The sequence below is a fragment of the Ursus arctos genome, unplaced genomic scaffold (genome assembly GCF_023065955.2).
Source record: "Ursus arctos isolate Adak ecotype North America unplaced genomic scaffold, UrsArc2.0 scaffold_2, whole genome shotgun sequence".
Lineage (NCBI taxonomy): Eukaryota > Metazoa > Chordata > Mammalia > Carnivora > Ursidae > Ursus > Ursus arctos.
Genome location: NW_026622874.1, coordinates 69,641,158 through 69,667,393, shown reverse-complemented (window position 1 = coordinate 69,667,393; position 26,236 = coordinate 69,641,158). Strand labels below are relative to the sequence as shown.

General features: G+C 49.6%; 1 protein-coding gene and 1 long non-coding RNA gene across 4 annotated transcripts in view; one reads left to right on the top strand and one right to left on the bottom strand.

Moving 5' to 3' along the window:
- SEC14L5 (SEC14 like lipid binding 5) overlaps nt 1-25,247 on the bottom strand; it is a 44,311-nt gene extending 19,064 nt beyond the window's left edge. For 2 of the 3 annotated variants that reach the window (XM_057315092.1, XM_044391517.3), the window contains exons 1-10: nt 25,156-25,244; nt 24,359-24,473; nt 11,641-11,790; nt 11,131-11,262; nt 9,024-9,152; nt 8,202-8,394; nt 4,909-5,021; nt 2,783-2,972; nt 706-794; nt 544-614 (exon numbers count right to left, since the gene is read on the bottom strand). In XM_057315092.1, coding sequence (XP_057171075.1) covers nt 544-614; nt 706-794; nt 2,783-2,972; nt 4,909-5,021; nt 8,202-8,394; nt 9,024-9,152; nt 11,131-11,262; nt 11,641-11,790; nt 24,359-24,421 — 1,130 coding nt within the window. In that variant the 5' untranslated portion in view covers nt 24,422-24,473; nt 25,156-25,244. Of the gene's footprint in view, nt 1-543; nt 615-705; nt 795-2,782; nt 2,973-4,908; nt 5,022-8,201; nt 8,395-9,023; nt 9,153-11,130; nt 11,263-11,640; nt 11,791-24,358; nt 24,474-25,155 lie in introns of all 3 variants that reach the window. The other variant, XM_026520376.4, reaches the window with a different exon arrangement.
- LOC130544228 (uncharacterized) lies at nt 13,825-22,339 on the top strand. Its single transcript, XR_008960378.1, has 3 exons — nt 13,825-14,079; nt 15,685-15,814; nt 20,530-22,339. It is a non-coding gene; the product is annotated as an uncharacterized LOC130544228 (long non-coding RNA).
- Nucleotides 25,248-26,236: the final 989 nt, after the last annotated feature.

Sequence of the window (26,236 nt, the reverse complement as noted above, 5' to 3'; positions counted from 1 at the left end):
CATAAAGAAACGCTGGGACTGGTGATATTATTCCCACGTTACAGACGAGCAAGCTACAGTTCAGAAAGGTTCAGTGCCACTGTAAGTAGTCATGTGGGAAACTGAGTTCAGGCAGAGGAATTTGGGGAAGTCAGAGAGGGACAGGGTTTACTGGATGTGCCGTGACCCCTGCCTGGGAGACAGAGTCAAGGTGGCACTTGAGGGCGGGCAGAGCTGGCCTCACAAAGCAAGGTCCAGGGGGTGATGTGGCACAGGGGTTCATGTCCTTGAGCCCAAAGCAGACAGGACCAGGTTCAAATCTCAGCTCTGCCACTTACCCACTTAGCAACAATCTTGGATGAAAATTGCCCCTCTGAGCCTCAGTTTCCCCCTCCACAAAGAACAGGGACTATAACAGTCCCTGCCTCACAGGATCGTTGTAAGAATTAAGAGAGGACATTTCTGTAAAGTACCTAGCATGCTTCCTGGCCCAGCATCTATGCCCAATGAACCTTTGCTGTTTTTACTATTTTGGGGGAATTTGCTCCTGGCAGGGGTTCTTGCCTGATGGGACGGCCAAACTGCTTTGTGTTCCCTTCACATCTCTTCTGTCCTTCCTCGTTGACGGAAAGAACCTGGAAAGTAGAGAATGTGCTGGCAAACGTTCACTTGGCTGCTCCACCCACAGGCAACCCCAGGATCCAGGGAGTGGGGACCCCGACTCACGTGCTTCAGCAGCGCCTCCTCCCCCACGGCCTTCATCAAACCTTTGGTGTCCATGTGGCCCAGGCGCAGGATATAGAGGGGGCGGCCGTCTTTGTAGGCGAGGCAGGCCGAGCAAAGAGAAGGGACATTATTTCAGGGGTGCTGGTGAGAAGGCAGGCCCAAACTTCTCCTCAGAGAAGGCTGTGCCAGGCTGTGACTCAGCCTGCCCCTCCTGTCCATTTATTTGCAAACGCTCTGCCTGCTCCCAAGAGGGGTTGACACTAGTTATGGTGGAAGAAGCAAAGTGTCCAAGTGTCAAAGAGACGGATTTACATCATACAGGAAACTGGGTGAGGGGGTGCGGCAACTCTCTCTATGACCTCAGCAACTTTTCTGAAAACCTGTCCTAAAATTAAACACTTATTTTAAAGGTTTTTTAAAAAGGAGGGACAAACCATGTAAGGAAGGAATATGGAGAGAGTGGAAAATGTTGATTCTTAGCTTTAAGTGAATAGGAAAACCAAAGTGAATAGGAAAAATAAGGAAGTAAATACGAATACACTGAATTCTTGTTATCATGGTAGTGATGTTTTCTAAAGTCACCTTGAACACTGACTTAGGGAACAGTGAAGCATCACTTCCCCGAAAACTATGGGGTGAGGTCCCTGGGAACCTCTAGACATAACATTTTTGTTAACTGGTCGATACGTAACCTTGTCCTGAATTTCTTGAATTCAGGTGCACTAGCCTTAGAGGCCATGTCATTAAGGCACTTTTTGGGGGCTATGTTGTTGATTCATCAACATCAAACTCACGGCCAGCAGCACCACACTCAAACCTGGACGAAGTTTATCACACACACATTTTCTCTGTGAGGCACATCGCAGCCTGCTTGTGCTCCAGAACACTAGCCAGCACTTGTGCACTTTGCCTGGGGGCTGTTTTAAACAGCAAAAATCACACACACACACACACACACACACACACACGGCACAAAATTGCAAAAAAAAAAAAAAAAAGTAGTATGAGGTGGACTTTAAAAAGGACTCTTGTTAACAATATGAGAGCCGAAGCAAGAGCAGAAGGACATCCTGGGGACACGCAGGTCAGACAACTGATTTTTTTGCCACTCTGCCCATGGTCATAACTGACCGCAGAGCACCCCCAGTATTGATTTGGGGGTTACAAATAAATTTTGGTGAGTGGGCAAATTCACAAATATGGAATCCATGAATAATGAGGATTGACTGTTATTAATGTGCTCCAACCGGTTCTTCAGGAGAGTCAAGCACTCACCCTAATCAGTATATATGAGTTTTTACATAAAGGGCATTGAAAAGCATAATGGGCACTGGCGTCAGGGGCTGCTTAAGAAACCGAGAGAAGTTATTCGTTGTGGGTTAACTAGTGTCCTCCAAAAATTCACGTGCACCCAGAACCTCTGAATGTGACCTTATTTGGAAATAGACTGCAGATGGAATTAGTGAAGGACCTCCAGATAAAATCCTACTGGATCAGGGTGGCCCCTAAATCCAATGACCTGGTGTCTTTATAAGAAGAGGAGAGGACACAGAGAGACACCCAGAGGGAAGTCATGTAAAGACAGGCAGAGATTGGGGTGACATGACCACAAGCCACGGAACGCCTGGAGCCCCCAGGAGCCGGAGGATGCAGGGAGAGATGCTCCCCTAGAGACGTTGCAGGGAACATGGCCCTGCCCACACCTTGAGTTTGGGCTTCTGCCTCCAGAGCGATGAGAAGACACATCTCTATGGCCTTAAGCCACCCAGTTTGTGGTGATTTGCTATGGCAGCCTCAGGGCACTAATGCGTACTCATGTAGCCATCATGTGTGGGGTCCCAAAGATCAGAAGCAAGGCTGGGCTAACGCTGCCACTGAGTGAGAAATGTTGCTTCGAGCCCAAATGTCGATTCCGGCCCTACTTTCCTCATGGCTGGGTGAACCCCAAGGGCATATCCAGGTGTCCAGAAGAGTCAAAAGGAAAAATAATAAGATGCCAACATGAAGAGTGGCCTTCAAAGCACCTTTGGCAGTGACCAAAGTGTATGCTCTGCATTACGTAGGTAAAGGGACACACCTATGTCCTGGTAGTGCCAGCCCCCTGCATAGAATTCCTCCAGGAGGGCAGGGGGTCGCCACGTCTGAAGGAGGAGATCCACCTGGTGCTGCTTTCTCCAGCTCAAGGACTGGCACAGCATCTCCCGGGCCTTGTCCAGGTGGAAGTCACGAGCCCGCAGGAACCGGAGGATGTGCTCATCTTTGGGAATCTGAGGAAAGAAGGAGAAAGCCCGTGGAATGGTATTCCTAACCCAGTGGACAAAATTATGGAGAATGAGTTTCCTGCCTTATCTGCAAAATACTTAGCTGGGAAAAGGACCGTACGCTTAACCATGACATAGTCTAGGGGTGGGCTGTGGGGAAAATCTGTGAGTTCTGGCTGCCTGACGTTCCTCCATGTACCTCTTTTCTTTGGGGGAGCTGCTTTTCTTCCCCACTCCCCAGCACCAATCCTGGTTTTAGCTGGTGTTGCCAATCAGCACTCCACTCCCATGGCCTCAGGGGTGGCACAACCCAATCAGAGCACGTGGGCAATTTAAATCAGAAGACGGGTCATGAACTCCTTTCTCTGCAGTGGCAAAGGTGAGCCTGCAAGCCACGGGCAGCCACAGCTCCAAGCTCAACAGGAAAGTAAGTCTGACGGGGATGAAGCAGAAGTAAACAGATACAAGAGCTCAGGGGTCCTGGCTGCATGTGAGTCCTGGTTCGAGACAGGTTGCATGGCCCCCGTGCGAGGCTGAATGATATCCCTTCAAAATGCTTGTCCACCCAAAACCTTAGCATGGTACCTTATTTGTAAATGAGTCTATACTGATATAATTAGCTAAAATGAGGTCACACTGGAGTAGGTGGGCCCTACTCCAGGAGGGGAATTGGGACACGGACACAGGACACACAGGGAGATGAAGCCCACGAGATGATGATGGAGGCAGAGACTGGAGCGCCGCTTCTACAAGCCAAGGATTGGTGGCAGCCGCCAGAAGCCAGGAGGGAGGAGGCTTGGCACAGATCTTCCCTGAGAGCCTTCAGAAGTACCCAACCTGCCCACACCTTGACTTCAGACTTCTGGCCTCTGGAACTGTGAGACTAAGTTTCTGTTGTTTTGAGCCACTCAGTTTGTAGCATTTTCTTTCAGCAGCCCTAGAAAATTAATACACCCCACTCAACAGTTATGTGAGCCAATAAGTACTCCTCTCCTTATTTTTTGCCTCGACTCAAGCTGCATTCCTACCACACAGAACTCAGAGTCTAACTAATATGCCGAGGTGACAAGCTAAGAACCTGCCAGCTCTCCTTCCTTCCCTCAGGCAGGTATCAACAGGCAGGGGAAATTCAGCCCCAGCGAAAGCTCCCCTTCCATCAGTGCTCATCCTGAACCAGACACACGACTCTAGACACTTCACGTGCATTGTCCCTTGTAATTCAGTCCAGATGGCATATGCCAGCATTATCCCCCTTTCACAGATGAGAAAACAGGGGCAGACAGGTTAAAGCACAGCCCAACGTGAAAGTAACTCCCTTGTCTGCCCCCAACCCCAGCGTGGGGAGAGGACGGAAAGGAAGGGAGGGCTCAAAGTCTTAGTCAACAAAGCTGAAGGTCAAGTCCATGCTTGGGACCTACATGCACGATGGACATTCATGTGATGGGGCTTAGCGTCTGGAGCCATTTTTGGTTCTTACAACTTGGGGAGAAGAGCTCCTAGCATCTGCTGATGGAGGCCAGGACGCTGCTCAGCACCCATGCCGGGCGCAGGACAGCCCCAGCCCGTAAAGAACTGTCCAGCCTCAAATGTCAGCGGTCAGTGGTATGCACAGCATGCGTTATAGATGCATGAGACAATACATAACAAAAAGAAGGCAAAACAGGGGAGGTGGGTGGGGGGATGGGATAATTGGGTGATGGGCATTAAGGAGGGCGCTTAAAATAATGAGCACTGGCTGTTGTATGCAACTGATGAGTCACCGAATTCTACCTCGGAAACTAATAATACAGTATATATTAATTAAATTGAAGTGAAATTAAAAAAGAAAAAAGAAAGGCAAAATATAAGTTTCCAGCGTATTTACCTGGCCTGTCCTCCCCCAGTGCCTGAAGTGAGTAGCTGTCATTGAACATGCCCTGGTAGACCCCAGCTCTGCACCCACCTTGCCTTTGTGGGTCTCCTGCAGCCAGTGCCGAAGCTGGATCAGGCAGCTCTCCTGCACGGGCGTGAGATGGCCCAGGTACCTCTCAATGTAGTCTGCATCCAGCTTGTCCCCTGCAGGAGAAGATGGGGGAGTTCAGGACCAGAAGGCAATGCCACTCCCTTCTCCACGTGGTCTACCCTTTCTGGAACGCTCGCCTTACTGGCCGCCTTGGATCTGAAACATCGAGTACAGTGGCCCTTTCACCGAAGAACAGCCACATGGGTTCCACGTCCTCTGGTCTTGCCAACCCATTTCCAAGGTGGTTCTGAAAACTCATAGTGGGGCCAGCCTGGATCTCACTGTGGCAAGTGACACGTCCTTTGACCCTGCAGCTGTCCTGCCCTCTGAAGATTATTAACAATATGTGCTCATTGTTTCTAGTCAAGCATCATCTCAGTGAACTGTTCCAACACCCCTGTGAGGCGGGCACACTACTGTCCCAACTTCTCGGAAGACAAAACTGAGGCCAAGAGAGGTTAAGTAGCAAGTGAAGGCATGCGGTGCACCCAGCATAAAAGAGATGGTCTGTAGATACAGTTCCTTTTGCTTTCCTGCCTTCCTGCCTCCCAGCCCCCTTGTGGGTTTGAGGCTTTTTGTAGACAGAGCCTTGACCCCAAAATACAGCCTGGGAGCTGCACGGATCATTCCCAGGGTTCAGTCCCATCCAGCTGCACGATTGAGCTGTTTGGGGTCAGCATGTGTGACATTTAGAGGCTGGGCTCCAACCTGAGGTCCCCATGCCCACTCGTAACTGCTGGGGTGGCAGATGCTGGCATGGTGAGGTACCTCAGCATGTGAGCATCACAGCGGTGGGTAGGTGGGCCACAAAGAGCAGCCCCCATGGGCACAGCTCGTTCTCTGTGTGCACAGTAAGAAAACAAATTGAATGTGTGCACAGACAGCAGCAGGCCCCAGTGGTTCCCTCTAAAACAAAAAAAGTCCAGGGCTGGAGGTCAGTAGGCATCTGGGTAAACAGAGGCAGGAGAGATGCTCGCGGTGGGGGAGGGGAGCCTCAGAGTGGTCCGAAGTGGAGATGCTGGAGATGGGAAGGGGGCGTGGAGAGGATGAGGGAGAAAGCACAAGGGAGGCAGGAGATACCAGCATCCTTCCGGCCTCTATGCGGCTGTGAAGGCCCCTTTCTCCTGAGCACAAAGGCTCAGTGATTCAGGGCAGGGTGGAAGGGGCATGACTCTGCCTCTCGCCAGCCATCCCGAGCACCAGCCCTGCCGGTGGACAGCACAGATGGACAAGGAAGGAAAAGCCTGGTGCAAAATGAGGAGGGCACAGGGCATGAACACTGGACAATATGCACAAGAAGGGGCAGAAGTTTTAATTTTTATAAAATATTTTAAGAGTGCACATACCCCGGCAGCCAACTAGTGCATATACAGTTGGTACAGAATAAATATTTGTTGAATGAATGAATTCTGTTCTTAAACACTGCCCCAGATGTATTATTGGTTACATGGCCTATGCCCTACACTTCAGTGGCCCCAAAGGAAAGACCGAATCATCGTGAGCACAAGCATATGTTTGAAACTGAATTCATGGGATATGTGTAGTTTTGTGTCCTAGGGTTCTTTTTTTTTAATTTTAACATTATATTGTGGACATTTCCCATGTCAACAAAAGTTTAAAATATGACAAAGGGCTAATTGCCTTCAGTACAAAGAGCTCTTACAAACCAGTGAGAAATCAATGGGCAAATAGGAAAATAAAGTACAAGAACAGAGATTTGCAGAAAAGCAACACAGAGTCACTAAGCACAAGAAAATAGTATTTGGCTCCATTCATCTACCAGTGGTCACTTTTTGCTTTCAGTTCATTTTTTAAAAAATATTTTATTTATTTATTTGAGAGAGAGAGAGTGCACAAGCGGGGCAAAGGGGGTTAGGGAGAGAGACAAACGGAGAGGGAGAAGCAGACTCCCCACTGAGCAGGGAGCCCAACTCAGGGCTTGATCCCAGGACCCCGGGATCATGACCTGAGTCAAAGGCAGATGCTTAACCAACCGAGCCACCCAGGCACCTCTGTTTAAAACATTGAATAGTCTCATGGGGAGCCGGAGTGAAATGAGGAATAGACATAGCTATGCACTTTTGGAGGGAACATTGACTAGTACAACCTCTTTGCATGCCTAATTGGTAAATCTGCCAAAATTTCAGCTGCATATAACCTTTGACCCAACAGTTCAACTTAAAAAATTTTATGCTACAGGGCGCCTGGGTGGCTCAGATGGTTGAGCATCTGCCTTCAGCTCAGGTCATGATCCCAGGGTCCTGGGATTGAGCCCCACATCGAGCTCCCTGTTTGGCAGGGAGCCTGCTTCTCCCTCTCCCTCTACTGATGTCCCTGCTTGTGCTCTCTCGCTCTCTCTGTCAAATAAATAAAATCTTAAAAAAAATGTATGCTATGTATATGCTCATACAAATATAAAAACAACCTTAATTAGAAAGATATACTATATTTTTTAAATGGGGAAAAATTAAAATAAAAAAAACCCAGAAACCTAAATGTCCATCAATAGAAGATTAGCTAAGTTAACTAAAAATAATCAATAATCAATAAATGTTTATTAGCAAGTTATGGTACAACCACACCATGAAATACTGCAAAGTGCTGAGACAGAAGCAATGATACAGAAAGCTGTTCAAGCAACATTAGGAAGTGAAAATAATCAAAACATCCAGTAGGACGTATAATATGCTCTCATTGATTCAACGTAAGTTATACACATATGCATACCTGTATATACGTGTGTGTGTATATATATATATATATATATATATATATATATATATATATATGCCTAGATAGTTTCAGGAAATACAAACACAAAACTATTAGGGCCTCGAGGGAGAAGAAAGGAGTCTTACTTCCTAATTTACATCTTCCGAGAAATTTGAATTTTTCATCATCATGCATTACTCATATAATTAAAAATAGTAAAAAAAAAAAAAAAAAAAAAAAACCACACAGAGAAAAGGGCAGCCCTGAGGCACCAGATCAGGTCAATTCCTGATTTAGAAATAAATCAGTTCTGGCTCTTGGGTCAGAAGGAAGAGAGGGTGAAGCAGCAGGAAAGAGAGGAAGCTGAGTCATTCCAAGTCCCAGACCTGTTCCCAAGGGGACCCGAAGCAATTCTTTCCCCACAGAGTGAGCAAACCCTAAGCAGGCTTCGGGGGACTGGGTGGCTGGGGGGAGGCCAAGGGCACAGACCCGGCCAGCTGGCCTCCGCCCGAGGGACCTACCTTCTGTAAGGACTGTCTCAGGAGCAGGGCCTGGGACGCTGCCGGGCCTGTCAGCCTCCAGGGAGCCAGGATCCCTTGGGCCAGCCTGAGAGCGGGCGTCCTCCTCTCGGACGGGGGCAGGCGTCCACCGGGGAATGTGAGAGGTGCCCTGGGAGATGAGCTCGTTCAGGTAATGCTCAATCACCTCCTTCCCCTGGAAGCCAGAGAGATCAGCGGCACATGAGCACCAGGGCAGGAGTGCAGGGGTAAGCACGTCAGCCTGGGCGTCACCCCACCTGGCTGCAGTCCCAGCCCTGACATGTGGCTATTGAGCAGTTGAAATGTGGCCGGTCCGAATGGAGAAGTGCTGTGAGTGTCAAATACAAACTGGATTTCCAAGAGTTGTACAGAACAAAAAAATGTAAAATAGTTCATTAATAAGTTTTCTATGGATAACACGTTGGATAAAATATATCATTAAAATGAATTACAGGAAAAGGCTTCTCTCCTCAGTGATGGGTCTGAGATCTTTACACAGCAACCATTTTAACCAGGACAAAGCCCCACAGAAAGCCCTTCCTTTGTCCAGAGTTCACTACACAAGCCCCAAACATCAGGGACCCTCAAGGTAATGATTATGGTACCTCCATTATGGGCCAGGTGGTTTCCACTCATTATCTTGTGTGTTATGGTCATTATGAGGATACCCATTCTGTGGATGAGAAGACTGAAGCCAAGGAAGGTTAAGGATTGATCTTGCCCCATGTCACTTGGGTTGTCAGGTGGCAGAGTGGGTTTTGTGTACCTTCCTCCTTGTGACTGACACAGGAGCCCACCCCTTACCCTCTTGACGTTGGCTGTGTACTGCTTCATGGCAATCTTCTCCAAGGCACTTTCAAAGCCAAAGAAGGACCGGATGTCAAGCGAGGCAGACTGCTCAAAACAAGTCCACTCTTCATTCTCGGGGTGGACCTGAAAGCCAGGCAGGGGTGATGACAAGGTCTCAGTGTGGGGGATGCAATGCCCCCTCCCCTGGGGCTCTCTTCGTGATGTGGGCCCAGCCAGAGCAGACAGCAGACAGCACCCTGGGGGGGAGCCGGGGGGGGGGGTGCAGCAGCCTCGCCCAGAGAACAATGCAAAGTGTTAGAGAACAAAGAGCCTTCTTATGAAGGGACCCAAGAAAGTGGGTCTGGTATCTGCAGGCCTCTCCCTTAAAAACTATTATATAATGATATATTTAAATGAGTAATATATTTAATATATAATTATATATAAGCAAGTTATACCTAACTAGTATATATTTTAGAAATATTTTAAAGTATTTATATATGTTCTATATTTATATATAATATATATTTATTATTAAAAAAACAGATATAAGCAAGGACAAACTTTGTTGACACAACTACTATGCAGACCCAGGCTTAGTACTTCTCGAACTTCCATGGGCAGAAACAAGACCAGGGAGTCTGTTAAATATGCATATGCCTGGGCCGAATGGGTCCAGGGCGGGGCCTGGAAACCTGCATTTCCCAAGCAGCCTTGGTGATGCTGGGGCAGCTGTTGGCCAAACTCACTCTGAGAAATACTGCACTAAAAATGATTTATAAAACACTGCCACCCACTCTTTCCTACAGGTAAGAACTGAACATCCTGGGCCCAGTTTCTAGAAGGTCCCAAGAGGAGTTGGAGATGTGGAAAGAAAAAACGATGGGCATTTACTGGATACCTGCTGTATACTAGGCACCATGCCAAGTGCTGGGGACCGGCCAGATGAATAAGGTAATGCCCCCCTATGGAGAAGGCTCCCCCCAGAATACCTCTAATGCACTATAGTTAGGATGTTGGACTTATCATCATGAAAACTACCACTTGGGATCTAGCACAGGCTAAGGGGGCTTTACCTACATTATCACGTTTGCTCCTGCCGGCACCTGATGAAGCAGGTTCCGCTGGCAGATATGTAAGTGGTGGCCTGGGGAGGGGAAGCAACTTGCCCAACATCACTCAGCAAGAAAGTGGCAGAGATGGGCTGCATCCCAGCAAAGGCCTCCAGACTCCTCCCTCACTCCAGCCCCTGGGCCAGCAGGACCCTGCTCTTGCAGCCCCCATCCTCAGACTCCACTCATCCACTTCAGGGTCTTCACACATGCTGTTCCCACCCCAGAACTCTGTTCCCAGCCCTCTCACCTCTCACCTCTCACCTCACCTGTCAGCTCTCAGCTTCAGCGGTTCCTCCTCAGAGAGGCCTGAGGGACACTGTTACCTAAGAGTGCCTCTCCCCTTCCCTTCCCACATCCTGCCTGCTGGATCCCTTCTTAGCACTTGGGACAAAGTTGTAAGTATATGTGGACTTTTTTTCCTTATCTGTCTCCCACTGGAATGGGAGTTCTTGTGAGCACAATAGCCAGGCGAACTCGTCCACCACTGGGTGCCCTGGCAGGGTGCCTGGCACATAGTAGGTGCTCCATCAGTGTGTACTGGAGAACAATAATGATGACCCTTAATTATATTAAAAGGTAACACACCTACAGGGCTTTAAGTATGTGCCAGGCACTCTTCTAAGGGGTTTGGATAGTTTATTTCCTTTAATCCTTAGCACAAGCTATGTGGTAGGTGCGATCATTAATCTCATTTTAAAACAGCTGAAGAAACTAAATGAGGGTGCGTTTCATGGAGGAAGGAAAGGAGAGAGAGAAGAGAAAGGGGGAGGCAGGTTGCCAGGTTTCACCAACAAAACACAGGATGCCACATTTGAATTTCAGATAAACAATGACTAATATTTTGTGAAGTATGTCCCAAGCAGTATTTGAGAACACTTAAAAAAGTATCAGCTGTGTATCTGATTGGAGACGTGAGCCAGTGTCCTGCATCTTATCAGACAAGGCCCTGGGGCCAGACGAGGGGGATGCTAGGCTGATGCATGGGGGGGGGGGGGGCGCAGGCTCACAGTGTAGCTGCAGTTCTCATTGACCACTACGCGGCTGGCGAAGGTCTCGTTGTGGGCTTCGATGAGGAGGGTCCTCTCCCTCCAGTTCAACACGTTTCTCTGCATGAAGACTACATGCTCAACGCCCGCAATCTGCAAGGGAAGAACAGTGTGTGGGGGGGGGGGGGGCTTCAGGACATGGGGATTCACCGAGACCCCGGGCCTGCTCACCAGCTGGCCCAGATCCCTTCTCCACCCCCAGACCCTGAGACCCCCGGCACCTGCCCACTAGCCCTGGCCCTAGTCCCCAGCCCATCAGTCAGCCTGTAGGCCTTGGTCCTTCCCATTCCAGCCCTTGACCCAGACCCCGCCGCCCCCAACCCCAGTGCCATCCGGGCACCTACACTCACACACACTCCGTCCACCACCTGAACCTGCCCCCAGGTCCCCAGGCCTCCCACCACTCCTCCCAGTCCCCTCCTCCGCGGGCCTTCCCCACCCCCAGCCCCTGGGACACTCCTCCCTGCCCACCTTCCGCAGCAGCCGTGGGGCCTCGACCCGCAGCCTGCAGCTTCGCTCCACCACGTGCACGGCCCCGTCGGGGCTGCGGGACTCACGCAGGACCTCGCTGCCCAGGAAGACAGGGATCTGTGGGCAGGTGGGGAAGCGCTTCTCGTAGGCCTGGGGGGCAGAGCAGGAATGAGTGCCAAGGGGGCTGGTGGCCCTAGAGGGGTCCACTGCTACTGGAGCCTGAAGTTCAACCCTCCTCCCTCCTGCTGCTGGGCTGTTGTCTCACTTACAAGAGCAGAAACGTGTATTCCTGGCCTAAAATAAGAGCAGTGACCACTGCTGTTTTACCAACAAGACATCATTTTAACACCTGTTTCAGAGTCGTGACACACGAGTGCATGAGCAATGATTTGACAAGTCACTCATTGGCTCTGCATTTGAGATTTCATCCTCAGAAGGAAGAGTGGGCCTGCCTGGGGCATTTTAAAAGAAGGCATCTTTCAGAAAAAAAACACTTGACATAATCCAACACCTCTTCATGACAAAAACACTGAACAAATGAACAATAGAAGGGAACTTCCTCAGTCTGATAAATCACAGTCAATATCATACTCAATGCTGAAAGATGGAATACTTTCCCTCCGAGAGCAGGAACAAGCCAAGGATGTCCACTCGGCAATGTGTGCTCAACATAGCTCTGGCAGTTAGAAAAGTAAAAGAAATAAAAAGCATCCAGACTGGAGGACAGGAGTCTGTGCCGAGTTCCAGAAGTAAAAGTAATAGGGCAAAGCCACTGTGGGGTAAGCCCGCATCCATGGCTGACTGTATCCAAGTGGGGTCTGCTCCAAGCGCCTGTCACAGCCCACGTGCCAGGCAATAGGGATCAAAGCAGCTCTAAAAATAGTGCCGGCATCTGAGGACAGCACCTCCTCCCCCATCGCTCAGGGCTCCTCCCAGCTCAGCTCAGAAGGGTGGGGGGGAGAAATGGGAACGGTGCCCGGTGCCCTTGGTGTCACCCCAGGCCCCACAAGGCCAGCCCAGTGTGTCTTCCTGCCATATGGAGAGCCTGGTTGCCTTGTACAGACACAGCAGACACAGCAGGGTTGGAATAAGGAGCCCTTGTTCCCTAGCGGAGAGTGCACCCCCAGCAAGCATCTGCCCCCTGAGGAGGGAGCTGTGTAGCAAAGTGGGCAGATCCTGTGGCGGTGGCCAGCTGCGGGGGTGGGAGGCCCAGCTCCACCTCCTCCCAACACAGGCAAGTCCTTTCCTCCTCTAAGCCTCTTTCACCACCTGGAAAATGGGTATCTACCAAGTTTGCCTCCCAGAGTATGAAACCAGCTTGGCTACCTATGCAGAGCCCGGCTCATTTAAAGCAACCAGAATTTTCATTCTCTAGGCAACGAGACTCAAACAACAGCAGAACACAGGTTTGCAAGAATGGCAGACAGCTCCCTACCAGCCATATCTGAGTACTCCCTTGTCACCAAATGTAGGGTGCATGTTCCAGAATTGGACAGGCTCAGTTCATGTCTCTGCTACTTTCTCACTGAGTGGCCTTCTGAGCCTCTGTTTGCTCATCTGTAAAATGGGGTGGATTCCCATTTGACAAATGAAAGAACTGGAACACAGAGAGGCTAAGTAACTTACCCAAGGTCACACAGAGAAAACTGGTAAACCTGAATTTAAATCTCAGCGTGGTCCAGTCCCCATTCCCTCAGGAAGGCTTTGCTCATTAGTCAGCCTGTTCTTCTAGGCACCTGGGCAACAGCCAGGCATTGTCCCCAGGGCCGAGTGGTCAGTATTTCCCCCTTCTGTACCCTTAGTACTTCAACTCCTACTCTCCTGTGGCCACACCTCCCCTGAATTTCTGCACTCCCTCTAACTATTCTACAGTCTCTCCTGCTTCCCAGATGAAATGACATACTCAGAACAGGCCTGGATGCCTGGAACATGTCCCACACTCCATACTGTGGCCCACCAGGCCCCAAGCAGTCTTTCCCACCAGACACCTTCACTCTGCTCCAGCCACACCAGCCTTGCTGTTTTGGGAACACATTCTTATGGGTTCAGTTATGCACCAACCCCTCTCCCTCCACCACCAACAAAATTCATGTGTCTTACCTAGTATCTGTGCATGTGACCTTATCTGGAAATAGGTCCTTGTAAATGTCATTCGTTAAGATGAGGTCATACTGGAGGGGGGCGGAGACCTCTAATCCAATATGGCTGATGTCCTTACAAAAAGGGGAAATTTGATCACAGACACTCATACAGGGAAAACACCATGTGAAGATAAAGGCACAGGTCTGGGTGATTCCTGTACAAGCCAAGGAATGCCAAAGATTACCAGCAACGCCAGAAACTAGTTGAAAGGCACGGAACAGACTCTCCCTCAAGCCCTCAGAAGGAACCAATCCCGCCAACACCTTGATTTCAGCCTTCTAGCCTTCAGACTGTGAGGTAAAAAGTTTCTGCTGTTTAAGCCACCCAGTTTGCGGTCTTTCTAATGTCAGCCCCAGGACACTAATGCACCTACCATCTGTTCCCACCACAGGGCCTTTGCATGAGGTGTCCCCTCTCCTTGGACCACTAAGCAGTTTACCTGACAGTAAAGGAGGAGGGAGGCCTGAGTAACTGGGGCTTCCAGAGGGTTAAGAGATCTGGATGGGGGGTTGAGGAGATGCTCTGGCTTGAGGGACTCATCCGTGCTGGTCCCTCTTCCTTGGACATCTTCCCCCACCTTCACCCTTGTAAGGCTGCCTCCTTCCCTATTCTGTCCTTTAAGCCTATTCATTTCCTTGATACCATTTATCACATCCTTTAGCCATATCCTAGCTTGCATGTGGCGTGCCGAAGGCGTGGGCTGCATGCTTTTCCGTAGCACTAACCCCATACGTGTCTGTCTCGGTTCTTGGCACACAGTAGGACTAATAAATGCCCACAAGCAAAGAAAAAAATAATTTCAACTTGTCGATGATCCAAAAAGCCCCCAAAAAATGTGTCCCGGGAGGGGAATGACAGGCTGGGGAGCCAGAGCGTTCAACTGAGCTTTACCAGGCTGACTTCCTGTTTTAACAAACCTCTAGTTAGAAGAGCTCCATCTGGAGCCGCCAGATAACGGTGGAGGGCGGAGAGCTGGTCAGCAGCAGAGGCTGCTTTGGCATAGTTTTCCCTGACCCTGAAAGGGAAAGTGCTACCTTCCTCAAGTAGCAACGACAGAGCTATGCCAGGCATTAGGGCAGGGAGCGGTCAGAGCTCAGGTCCCATCTGGAAGCCAGGGGCCCCTAAATAAAGAGCCCATCCTGGTGTTGTATCTCCTGCTGGAGAGTCCCTGGGGTTGTGAGGCCCAGACCGATATTTATGGGGCATTAACCACATCATTTCTTTGTACAGTGCCCCAAGATGGAAACTAGTACTTCCCCATTTTACAGATAGGCAAGTTGAGGCTTGGGAAGGCATCACACAGTCAGTAAGTGCTGGGGCTGGAGTGCAGGCCCATCTGACCTAGACCCCAGCCCTGAACCACCCTGTCCTGCTCCTCAGGGAACTTGGCTACATCACAAGTGTCAATAATCTGGAAATGCTGAGTCCTGCTGGCCTAAAACCTGTGAGTCAGGGGCATCTTTGCCTTTGGCACATCACAGGGTCTTATAGGACCAAACAGTCTACAGCAAACTCCCGATGAGCTCCTGTCCCCACAAATCAGGCCTGAACTGCTCTGTGCTGAACAAGCACATGGTTTGCCCGCCTCCCCCCCAAGAACACAAGGTAGCAGAAGGATTCGGTTACAGCCTTTCTGCCAGGTGGCTAGAGAGGGACACCCAAGCCTCCTCACTCAGAAAGGAAGCTGGTCCAAGGCCCAGAACCCGCCCATGCAGGGCCACAGCTGGGGTAGGCAGAGACCAGTGGAAACTTCCTCTGACTGCCTCCCTTGGGCCTCCATCCTGTAAAAATCCACAGTGACACACTTAGCATGCGGAGATGGGCAGCTGGACTCCTAGCCAGACCTGCCTACCTCCAGCTGGGTAACCTTGAGCATGGGCATGTCCCGCTCTCTCCCTTTAGGCTCATCTGTAAAGCAGAGTAATTCATTCCCAACGAGCACCTGGTTGTACCCGTTTCCCGTTTCCGTTTCCTTCATTTGTGCATCACAAGTGCATCACAACTGCTGACAAGAAGTCATCGGCCCCTGGCAGTGAGTTTTCCCCCTCCCACCAAATCCCTGGGGCTTGTCAAAAGGACACAGTCAACACTCAGTAGGCATTTACATGATGAGTGAGTGAATGACAGCATTCCATACTCATTAAGGGCACGGACTCTGGGGCTTGGGTCTAAATCTCTGCTCTGCTTCTTAGCAAATGTGTGGCCTTGAACGAGTTATCGAACTCTCAGTTCCTTAATGTACTCATTTGTTAAAGGGAGAATGAGAAAAGTAGCTACCTTGCTGAGTTGTGGGATGTGTGGAGGGGGAATAAAGGAGTCCGTTTTTGTAAAGCGCTGAGAACAGTGCCTGGCACAGCGTTCGTTCTACATAAGCATTTGTTAAATAAATTTAAATTTTAAAAAAGAGTGAGATTCTATAAAGTACAGAAAAGCTATTTCTGCTAATCACTTGACAGCTGCTGCCTCCTCCCCCAACCCCTCCATCCTTCCTGCTCTTCCTCATGCAAATTCAAAAAAAGCTGGAAGCCGCTTACCCCAAACCTTCCACCAAGAGTGTGGAAAGAAGATCCAAACTGGCCCAGTACTTTGCCTTCCCTTTCCATGCTGCAGGCGGGATTCAGGACACTGAGCACCGTGTGACCTCCCACAAGGCACACGCCTCCTGTCACGCTCCTCAGGAGCCTTCCTGGATGACCCGCACCTGCCCCCTGCAAGCTTGGGAGACCCCAGGACAGATGAGTATCGATTCTCTCAGCTCCCCCAACTTTTTTTTTTAAATTGAGATAGAATTCTCATACCATAAAATGCACCCCCCCCTTTTTTTTTTTTAAGATTTTGCTATTTACTTGAGAGAGAGAGAGCACAAGCAGGGGGAGTGGCAGAGGGAGAAGCAGCCTTCCTTGTTAAGCAGGGAGCCCAATGTAAGAGTCGATCCCAGGACCCTGAGCTCATGACCCGAGCAGAAGGCAGACACTTAACCGATTGAGCCACCCAGGTGCCCCTAATATGCACACTTTTAAAGTGTTCGATTCAGTGGGTTTTAGCACATTCACAAAGTTGTGCGTCCATCACCACCATCTAATTCCAGAACATGTCATCACCCCCCAAAAAAATTCCCTATCCATTATAGTCAACCCCTTAGTACCCCACCCCGGCCCTAGGCAACCACTAATTCACCTTCCATCTCTGCAGATTTGCTTTTTCTGCACATTCCATAGGAGTGGAACAATACAGTATGTGGCCTTTTGCGTCTGGCCTCTCTCACTGAGCATCGTGTTTTCAAGGCTCATCCACATTGTGGCAGGTGTCAGTGCTCCATTCCTTTTCATGGTTGAATCATATTCTACTGTAGGATTCCCCCCAGTTTTGGCCAAGTTGCTTAGCTAGAGCTTGGGGGATGACACATCAAACATCTGATGGCAGCAGTGTCACCCCAGCTGATGAAGGGTAGCGGTTGTGGTAGAACCAGGGCAACACACCACTGGAGCCTTTTGACTGCTGTATACAATCTATAAAAACGGGTGTGCTGCAGGGTCCCGTAGCTGGACAACCTGCTGCTATTCTAGGTCAAAGCCGGCTCGCAGACACAAAAGATGGAGACGAAGGGGCAGAAGGACCCTGCAGCCAGGGCACCTGGACGCAGTGAGGGGACAAGGCTCAGGTGTGGGTGGCCAGGCAGAAGCAAAGCATGAGGTTTAGATGCTGCCTCTGCCACTTGCCGGCTGGGTGACCTTGACTTAACCTCTCTGAGACTCAGTCCCCTCAAAAAAAAAAAAAGAAAAAGAGAGAGAAAGATAGAATGATGGTGATACCTACTTCGTAAGGACTACAGTAAAGATTAAAGGTAGGTAATACATTTAAGGCACTAAGCACAGGGCCAGACATGACATCGTAGACATTTTTAAATGGACAAGAGGAAACCAACAGGGACTTGAACAGATATTTGTACAGATTCATTCACAGTGGCCAAACTGTAGAAACATCCCAAGTGTCCTTGGACGGAGGCATGCATAAACGAAATGTGGCCTGTCCATACGGTGGAATATGATTCAGCCATAAAAAGGAAGGCAGCCCAGACACCTGCTACAGGACGGACAAACCTCAAAAACATCGCGCTCAGTGAAAGCACCAGACTCAAAAGGACACGTACTGCCAGGCTCCGCTTGTATGAGGTCCCTGGAATAGTCAGACTCGCTGGCAGAGACTAGAAGGGTGGATGCCAGGGGCTGGGAGGGGCAGGAGGGACGGGGAGTTGGTGTTTAATGGGGGCACAGTGTCAGTGTGGGAAGACGAAAGAGTTCTGGGGATGGATGGTGGTGAGGGCTGCACAACACGATGAATGTGCTTAATGCTCAACTGAACCATACACCTAAAAATGGTCACGATGGGAAATTTTGCATTATGTATATTTTATCACATTTGGTTGTTTTTGGAAAAAAAGAGTAAGCCATCTCCTGTGTGGTTAACAGCCCTGCTGGGAGCATCGACTGTGATTTGGAGTAGAATGTTGTATCTGTGTGTTTGTTTCTAGTCAGCACCTCTGGCTCTATGTCTGTTTTCTTCGCCACTGGATTCCCCAGTGCCCTTGTACAACACCTGGTGCTCTAGACACCTGGCCAATATTTGCTGAAGGGAGGGAGGGAGGGAGGGAGGGAGGAAGGAAGGAAGGAAGGAAGGAAGGAAGGAAGGAAGGAAGGAAGGAAGGAAGGAAGGAAGGAAGGAAAGGGAGAGAGGGAGGAAGGGAGGGAGGGGGGGAGGAAGGGAGGGAGGAGCAGGTGTTGGGGAAAGAAAGCAGGAAGTTGGAACCGTTGACATAGATCTGCCTGGAAGAGCAGGTGGAGCAGCACAGAACCCCCATCCCCCATGAGTGGGCTCCGTCTGCACCTGCCAGTCCGCGGTGGCAGGCCCAGCGGGTAACCTGTGCCCGTGTATTGCCATTTATGCTCCACCTCCCCAGAGCTGAGTCCTTGCAGGTGCCTACGGCACAGGTGAATAAATGCCTGAGTAGTTCCCATCTGTGGTCATGAGAGGCGTGCAGCCGCCCCTCTTGGCCGATCAATCAGCCCCAAACAAGGTGCCAGAGAATACTTCTGCCTGCTTTTCAGTTTCCCGGTCCTGAGGCTGTAGCATGGGGCGCCATTAGTGGAGCCTAGGTAGTATTCGTTCCTATTCTATCCCTTCTTTGCAAGAATCGGATTTGGATGTCCCTCTGCCCAGGCCAGGACTGTGTCTCTGCCTGGTGAGGTCACCCCATCAGAACGCCTGGCCTCTCCGGCACTGCGGGGTGGAACACGCAGCCTGGCCGCCCCGCCCAGCAACTGCACACAAACCTGGATCCTCACCCACGCATGGGGAGCAGGCTGGAGGAAACTCTCCTCCTCTGAACACACTCTGTGCCCACAAACTTCCAGGATCAGCTGGTGCCCTTGATAGTTCAGGGAGGGGCTGGGAGACAGAGAGGCCAAGCCCAGAGCATCTTGACATTTAGCAGTATGTCAGGATCTTGATGGGAGGGTAACACTATTTGAGATTTTTCAAGTGTCTCAGGAATGTGCCCAGCCTCTGTCACCTCTGCTTCCCCACGTTCTCCTGGCTTCTGGGATGGAAAACCCCCTCCAATCCACTTAAAGCCTAAATCTGATCATGTCACTCATGCTTAAAGCCTTCCAAAGCTCCCAAGGTCCTTGAACAGACAAATTGAGCCTGCCAATCACTTTCTAATTCACACTGGAGCCCAAATGAGCCACATTTATTTCTTCAGAAAGGTCTCCTCCTTCTCTGCAGACAGTGGGCGCATCTGCCCTTGGCAAGGCTCAGCCTGAATGACCTAAAAGACCTTTGGCTGGTGATCAATGGGCCCTTCCCCATGTTCCTACAGCACCCTGTGCATTCCCTATTAGGAATCATTCTACATGGCATTTGCCTGGTTCCTGTCTCTCTCTTTCTCTGTCAAACACACACACACACACACACACACACACACACACACACACACACACACTGCAAGCCCTGTGTGGGCAGGAAGGGATGGTGTCAGGAGAACCAGAACAAGATAGACATAGTCGCCACCTTTCTGAAGCTTACTTGAATGAGAAAGGCCCATATATAAACAAGCAAGGAAACAAACGAACGGAATCATGATGCATTTCAAAAAGGGCTAGGAATCCACTATGTTGTAGCCCCTACACCTAGCATGCTGCTTAGCACACAGTGAAACTTAATAAATATCTGTAGGTTGCATACACGAACATGTGTGTGAAATAATATTTGCATAAAGGAATGAATGAGGACCTAAAATTTGCTTCTGAAATCCTAAGATCACTTTGCTGGGCAGTGGATCGCCTGTGTTCTCCCAGCCCAAATCCAGGTCCCTGTAAGCAATCCAGGATGGAAAATGTCGCTTCCCTTAATCTGTTAGCAACAGGATCAGATGATGGGCTCCAGGGAACTAATTTAAACTCATTTAAATAAGGCCCCTGCTGCTTTGTTAAAACTATGTCCATAACAACGGGTCCAACTGTAACTGCTCTGGCCTGACCTGCAAGGATTTACCTCTAGATGCTGCTCCTTATTAATAACCCATTTGCTAAATTACAAGCTGTTTACCAATACAAAAGGCCAGGTCTTTAAATATTTTAACACTTAATTGCTGACGACAGCTCTCACCTCCGTAACCCTTCCTCTGTGTGAAAAGCCTACTGCTAAGGAAATTCTCCTCCCAGCCATCTTCCTTCTTTGGATTTGCAGAATCTGAGACAAGCTGAAGTCACGGGGCTTGGGAGCCCCACTGGGATCCCGGGGCAGTGCCTGGACAAGAGGCAGCCAGATCATTCCTGAAGCTGCTGTGGCCGCTGGTGCACAGGTGTTTACGGAACATTGGCGCCAGCATCTGGAAAGTCTGGCTCTGAGCACAGGCTATCGGGTCAGATTTCCCTAAATTCAAATCTCTGTCATTTACTGATGATGCCATTTACTGAGCCTAATGGGCTGAATTATGTCCCCCCAGAAAAGGTATGTTGGAGTCCTAGCCCCAGGCACCTCAGGATGTGAACTTATTGAGAAAGAGGGTCTTTACAGAGGTAATCAAGCTAAAATGAGGTCACTAGAGTGTACTTATAAATCCGATATGACTGATGTCCTTCCTTATGAAAAAGGAAATTTGTGTGCCCAGAGGCACACACACACAGGAAATATGCCGTGTGAAGTTAGGAGTTAGGCCACCACAGGCCAAGAACTACCAGAAGCCAGGAGAGAATCCTGGAACAGATCCTTCCAAAGCACTTCAGAGGAAGCCCAGTCCTGCTGACACCTTGATCTCCAATGGCTGGCCTCTAGATTTCTGTCATTCTAAGCCACCCAGTCATGGTGCTTTGTTACATAACCCTAGCCAATGAATATACTGCCTATGCGATAGTCTCCGTACCCTCTGTAAACCTTAGTTTTTCTTCCCACTACAGCCAAGGCTGTCATGAAAGTTCCTGCCTCTGAGCGGGCCTCAAGGGCTGGGCACACAGAGTTTGGTGGGTAACTGCTGCCGAGCTCCATCATCATCGGCTGCCCCCACCCCCAGGAGGCCAGGGTCTGTGGGTTCTGCCTGTGCTCCCCTCTGTGGGGTCCTGATGGAGTGCAGGCATTCAGGACACAGTCCTGGTGGTAACAATCCCAGCCAGACCACTCACTGGGCCCAGATATCACCCTAAGGAGTTGAGATCCTCAGCTCTAAGAAATGACAGAGTTCCTGATTGGGAATGTAAATTCTGGAGCTGAACTGCCTGCAGTTAAGTCCCCACCTGCCTCATGTTTGCTTTGTGGCCTCGGGCAATCCATTCATCCTTCCCATGCCTCAGTTTCCTCCTCTAGTAGAATGGTGCTACCCACAGAACCTATCTCTTGGGGTGCTTAGGAGAAGTACATGACTTAATATTTGAAGGGGCCCAGAACAGTGCCTGGGACGTCATAAGCACTGTGAACACGTTTATTAAATAACATTTAAAATAGTATATGCCTAAACCCACAAACGATCACTACCATTCATGGCAGGGATTTCTTCGGAAAGAGTATGTCCACACAAAAACTTGGGCCGCAGTGATCATAGCAGCGTTATTCGTAATAGCCCAACATTGGAAAGCATCCATCCACTGATGAGTGGAAAACAAATGTGGTCTATCCAGGCAACGGAATATGACTCAGCCATTAAAAGGAACCTTGGATGAACCTTGAAAACATGATGCTGAGTGAGAGAAGCCCATCACCAAGGGCCACATGTTCTATGATTCCACTTACATGAAACGTCCAAAACAGGCAAGTGCACAGAGACAGAAAGTAGACTAGTGGTTGTCAGGCGCTGAGGGTGTAGGGATTGGAGAGGACAGCAAATGGGCACAGGGTTTCTTTTTGGGGCGATGAAAATGTTCTAAAACTGACGGTGGTGATGACTATACAACTCTATGAATACTAAAAACCCCTGACTTGTACCTTTTAATTGGGTGTGTAAGTTATAGCTCAATAAAGCTGTTAGAACAATAAATAATAACAATAAACCTAAACAATATTTCACCAGCATGAACAATGCACTAGGCCTTGTCCCTTCATTTAATCCTCACTTCTACTCTCAGAGGAGCAGGAGGCTTAATTATCCTCCATCTTACAGCTGAGAAACTGGAACAGGGACCCAGCTGAAGGATCTGGCTCTTCACCACCATCCGCCTGGGAGGAGAGCCCAGATAACCCGGAATCCATTCACAACAGGCTGTAGGCTGACCAGAGAGTGGTCAGAGGACCACCGTCTTGTGGTGACTTCGGTGCTCAAGGGACCACCGTCTGAAGTCCAAGACATGGCCTTTGTGTTCTATGCGCGAAGACCCCACCACCACCTTCTGGGACCCCACATACAAAGGGACCAAAGACCTCCCCAACCTTGGATACACAGCTACCTCCATTGTCTTCATTTTACCGAGATAATACAAGCTCACTGTTTTGAACCAAATAATACAGAATACAATCAAGAAAGAAGAAAGCAAACGTCCTTGGGATCCCACCCTTCAGAAACAGAATTCACATCAGGGGATTTGGCCCAAGGAGAGAGACACCCCTTCACTGGATTAGTTACATTTTTGAAATGAAAGAGGAAAAAAAAACTTTTTTTGGTAATTTTTTAAGCTCAGTCTAGAAAGGTTGGCTCAGTGCTATTTTATAACCAATTCCTTGAGCCCAGTTTTAGTCATTTTTGTGTTTGTGGCTGGTGGACTTCTGCAGCAAGGAATGCTTCAATTCTCAAGTCAGTTTTGTTAAACAGAAAAACCAAAGGCCAGCTCAGCTGGTCACTCGGATGCACTGAGAATAGCTGAGTCCATCTGAAACTTCCCTGGCATCTGACCCAGACTAAGGGCAAGTGTTCAGCTGAGAAACAAAGACGGACATTAAGTGCAGAAAAACACTTTTGTGCCCACACAGCATGCAAGTTATGTTGAGTTATGCAGCTATTTTGGGGACAATAATGTTTTGTAAACAGTCGGCAAATGACTTTGTCAGTAAGTTGCAGAGGTTTGGGGCCCTTTCACCAACAAGGATTGTATGGAAGATAAGGAAACATGGGCAAGGCTGTCCCTTTGAGAAATACAAATAAATTAATGGAGATACATATAATAAGTATCTGAAAACCTTTGTTTCCTACTGTACCCATAAGCCTCTATGCATCCATACCTAGGGATTGTTAACAGCTAGGGGAGTAAAGGGAGTCCTGCCTTCATTTATGAAACAGGAAGCGTACAAAATATGCTTAACATACTCTGGTAAAATCAATGTGAATACTTTACTAGTCTTTTTTTTTTTAAAGATTTTATTTATTTATTAGAGAGAGAGACAGCCAGTGAGAGAGGGAACGCAAGAAGGGGGAGTGGGAAAGGAAGATACTAGTCTTATTAATACAGAATTAAGTGCTACTTTAGCCGGCATGTTTTAAAGTGCAATAATTGCAAATATTTTTGAGAATCCTAAATATGCTAAATTAAATTTACACTTATTAAACTCATGCAATAATGAAAGAGTATTAGTTTTCCATTTTACAGGTATTTGTCTCAGTTTCATGGTAGAGAACCACAGGGTTCTGGATTGTCCCAGAAAGTGGGGACGGTGTCTTTCTTATTTTAAATGAATGAATGAACGAGTCCTAGGGTCTTAGAATATGTGAGCTGCTAGAGGCTTAGATGGAGGACAAGTATTTCTATTAAGCTGCCAATTATTGTCTATTTGGTATGGACCAAGCTCTGTGTAGTACACCTGCCCCCCACCCTCCAATCCCCCTACGTTATAATATATATTATAATATATATATTTATAACCTATATATACAAAATCTTTATTCCTCATGACAACCGTGTGAAGTGCACATAATCATCCCCCATTTCACAAATGAAGAAACCAAGGCTCAGAGAAATTCAGTAATTTTGCAACAGGACACAGCCAGAGCACAGCAGAGCTGCAGCAAGGACCCATCGCTTCTGACTCTTCATCATCCCCTGGTGTCCCACCCTCATTACAAATGAGGGAAAGTCACACAGAATCAGGGGTCACTCACCGCCATGACCAGCTCAAATGGGTACTTGTAGATGCGGACAGGAGACTGGTACTTCTGCACCATGTTCTTGCAGGAGCGCCAACAGAGGCCACCCAAGCAGGAGTGAGCACGGAGCCTGGGTGACAGGTGACTGGTAAGTTAGCAGCTCCCTCCACCTGAAACAAGAACCCTGCCCACTGCTTCCCCAAGCAAGGGGCAAGCCCAGCCCCCTCAGTCTCCACCCACACATTTCCCCAGCCCTTAAAGCAAAGGGGCTGATGTGATCACCAAATTACTCTGAGCCAGGCCCCAAACACCTGCCCTGTCCATTACCCACTGCTCCAGATCACACTCATCCCTCAAAGAGCAATAAGTACCCAAACTTTCCTTAGTCCCCACCCCTTCACACCAAGGCCCCCAGCAGCACCCCTCACTGCCAAGCACATGGAAACACACATTTGCAACTCTTATACTCCCACAATTCATCACCCACCCACGCACCCCACAGCTCGCCAAAAACGTCATGACCCTATAGATCCCCAAGTATCATTGCATCTGCCTTCCCATTTTCCTCCAAGATACCCTGACATAAACACACAGCCTTCACTAAATTTCACATGCACTGTCTCTGTCACACACACACACACGGGCACACATGCACGACCCACCTCCCACACGGGACTGCCCTTCACACACATGCAACTTTGCACATACACTCAGCTCCTTGGAGCTCACTCCTACCTAACTCCACGCACGTACCAGGTATGCACATGCACGCACACACGTATGCACTCGCAGGCTCCCGCAGCCCTACTCACCCTCGCCCTCCGAGTCTCCGGGGACGTAGCCCCGGGGGCAGTACGGAGCTGAGTCCGCCGGGGCGCCCCGCGGACGCCTGGCCCGGAGCGCAGCGTCTGGGGCGAGGCCCGACCGCGGCCGCCCAGTCTGGGGCGTCCTGCCTTGCTCTTCCTGGGGCCCGGCCAGCCTGGGAGGGGCCTGCAGGGCGGGAGCGAGACCTGCCTGGCGGGAGTGCTCCAGGACCTGGGACAGCGGAGAATCCGGCCTGGCCCCGCCCCTGGCCTGGCCCCGCCCATGCCGCCCTGCTTCGGTCCCGCCCAGATTTCCAGGGCCCGTGAATGGTCCTGTCCTAGCCTCGCCCTAGTCTTAGCCCCTCCCTTCCTTTATTTATCCCCCGTTTGCCTTCAGCCCAGCCCGGCCCCTTCTCAAGATTGGCCACGCCTCAGGTAGGCCCCGCCCCCACACTGGTCCCTCCCGGAAGACTCCCAGCCTCGAAAATGGCCCAGCCCCGGGAAGACCCCGCCCCACGGCTCCACCTCCAGTCAAGCTCTGCCCCCACGCGGACCTTTGCCCCGCCCACCCCCTCCCTTCTTAGTAAGGTTTACTTTCATACTCTGATTACCCTGGTCGCCTAGTCTCTGAGCCCCGCCCCTCCCATGCGCTACTTCTAGAGCCCTACAGGCTCTGCCCCAAGCCCCGCCCCTTCATGCATCATTCATTCATCTGCGTAGGCTTACAGAGCACCTACTAAATGTCAGGCCCTTCCAGGTACTGGAGAGTCATTAAGTGAACAAAACACAAAAATCCTGCCCTCCTGGAGCTTACACTCCTGGGGGATCATACATTAAATAAATAAGGCAAATAGTATGTAAGATGGAGAAAAATACCAAGGAGAAAAAAGCAGGCAGGGAAAGTTTCAAGAAGTGAATGAAGCGAGGGTACAGTTTAAAACAGAACGGACTGGGGCCTCCCTGGGAGGGTGACATTTGGCCATCATCTCCTTTTAGCTCATATCCAAACCATCTAGCCCTCTCACGATCCCCAGGGAACCAGCCTCCCTTCCAAAGCCCTCTCTTTCCACTCCCCACCTATCCGGCCTGG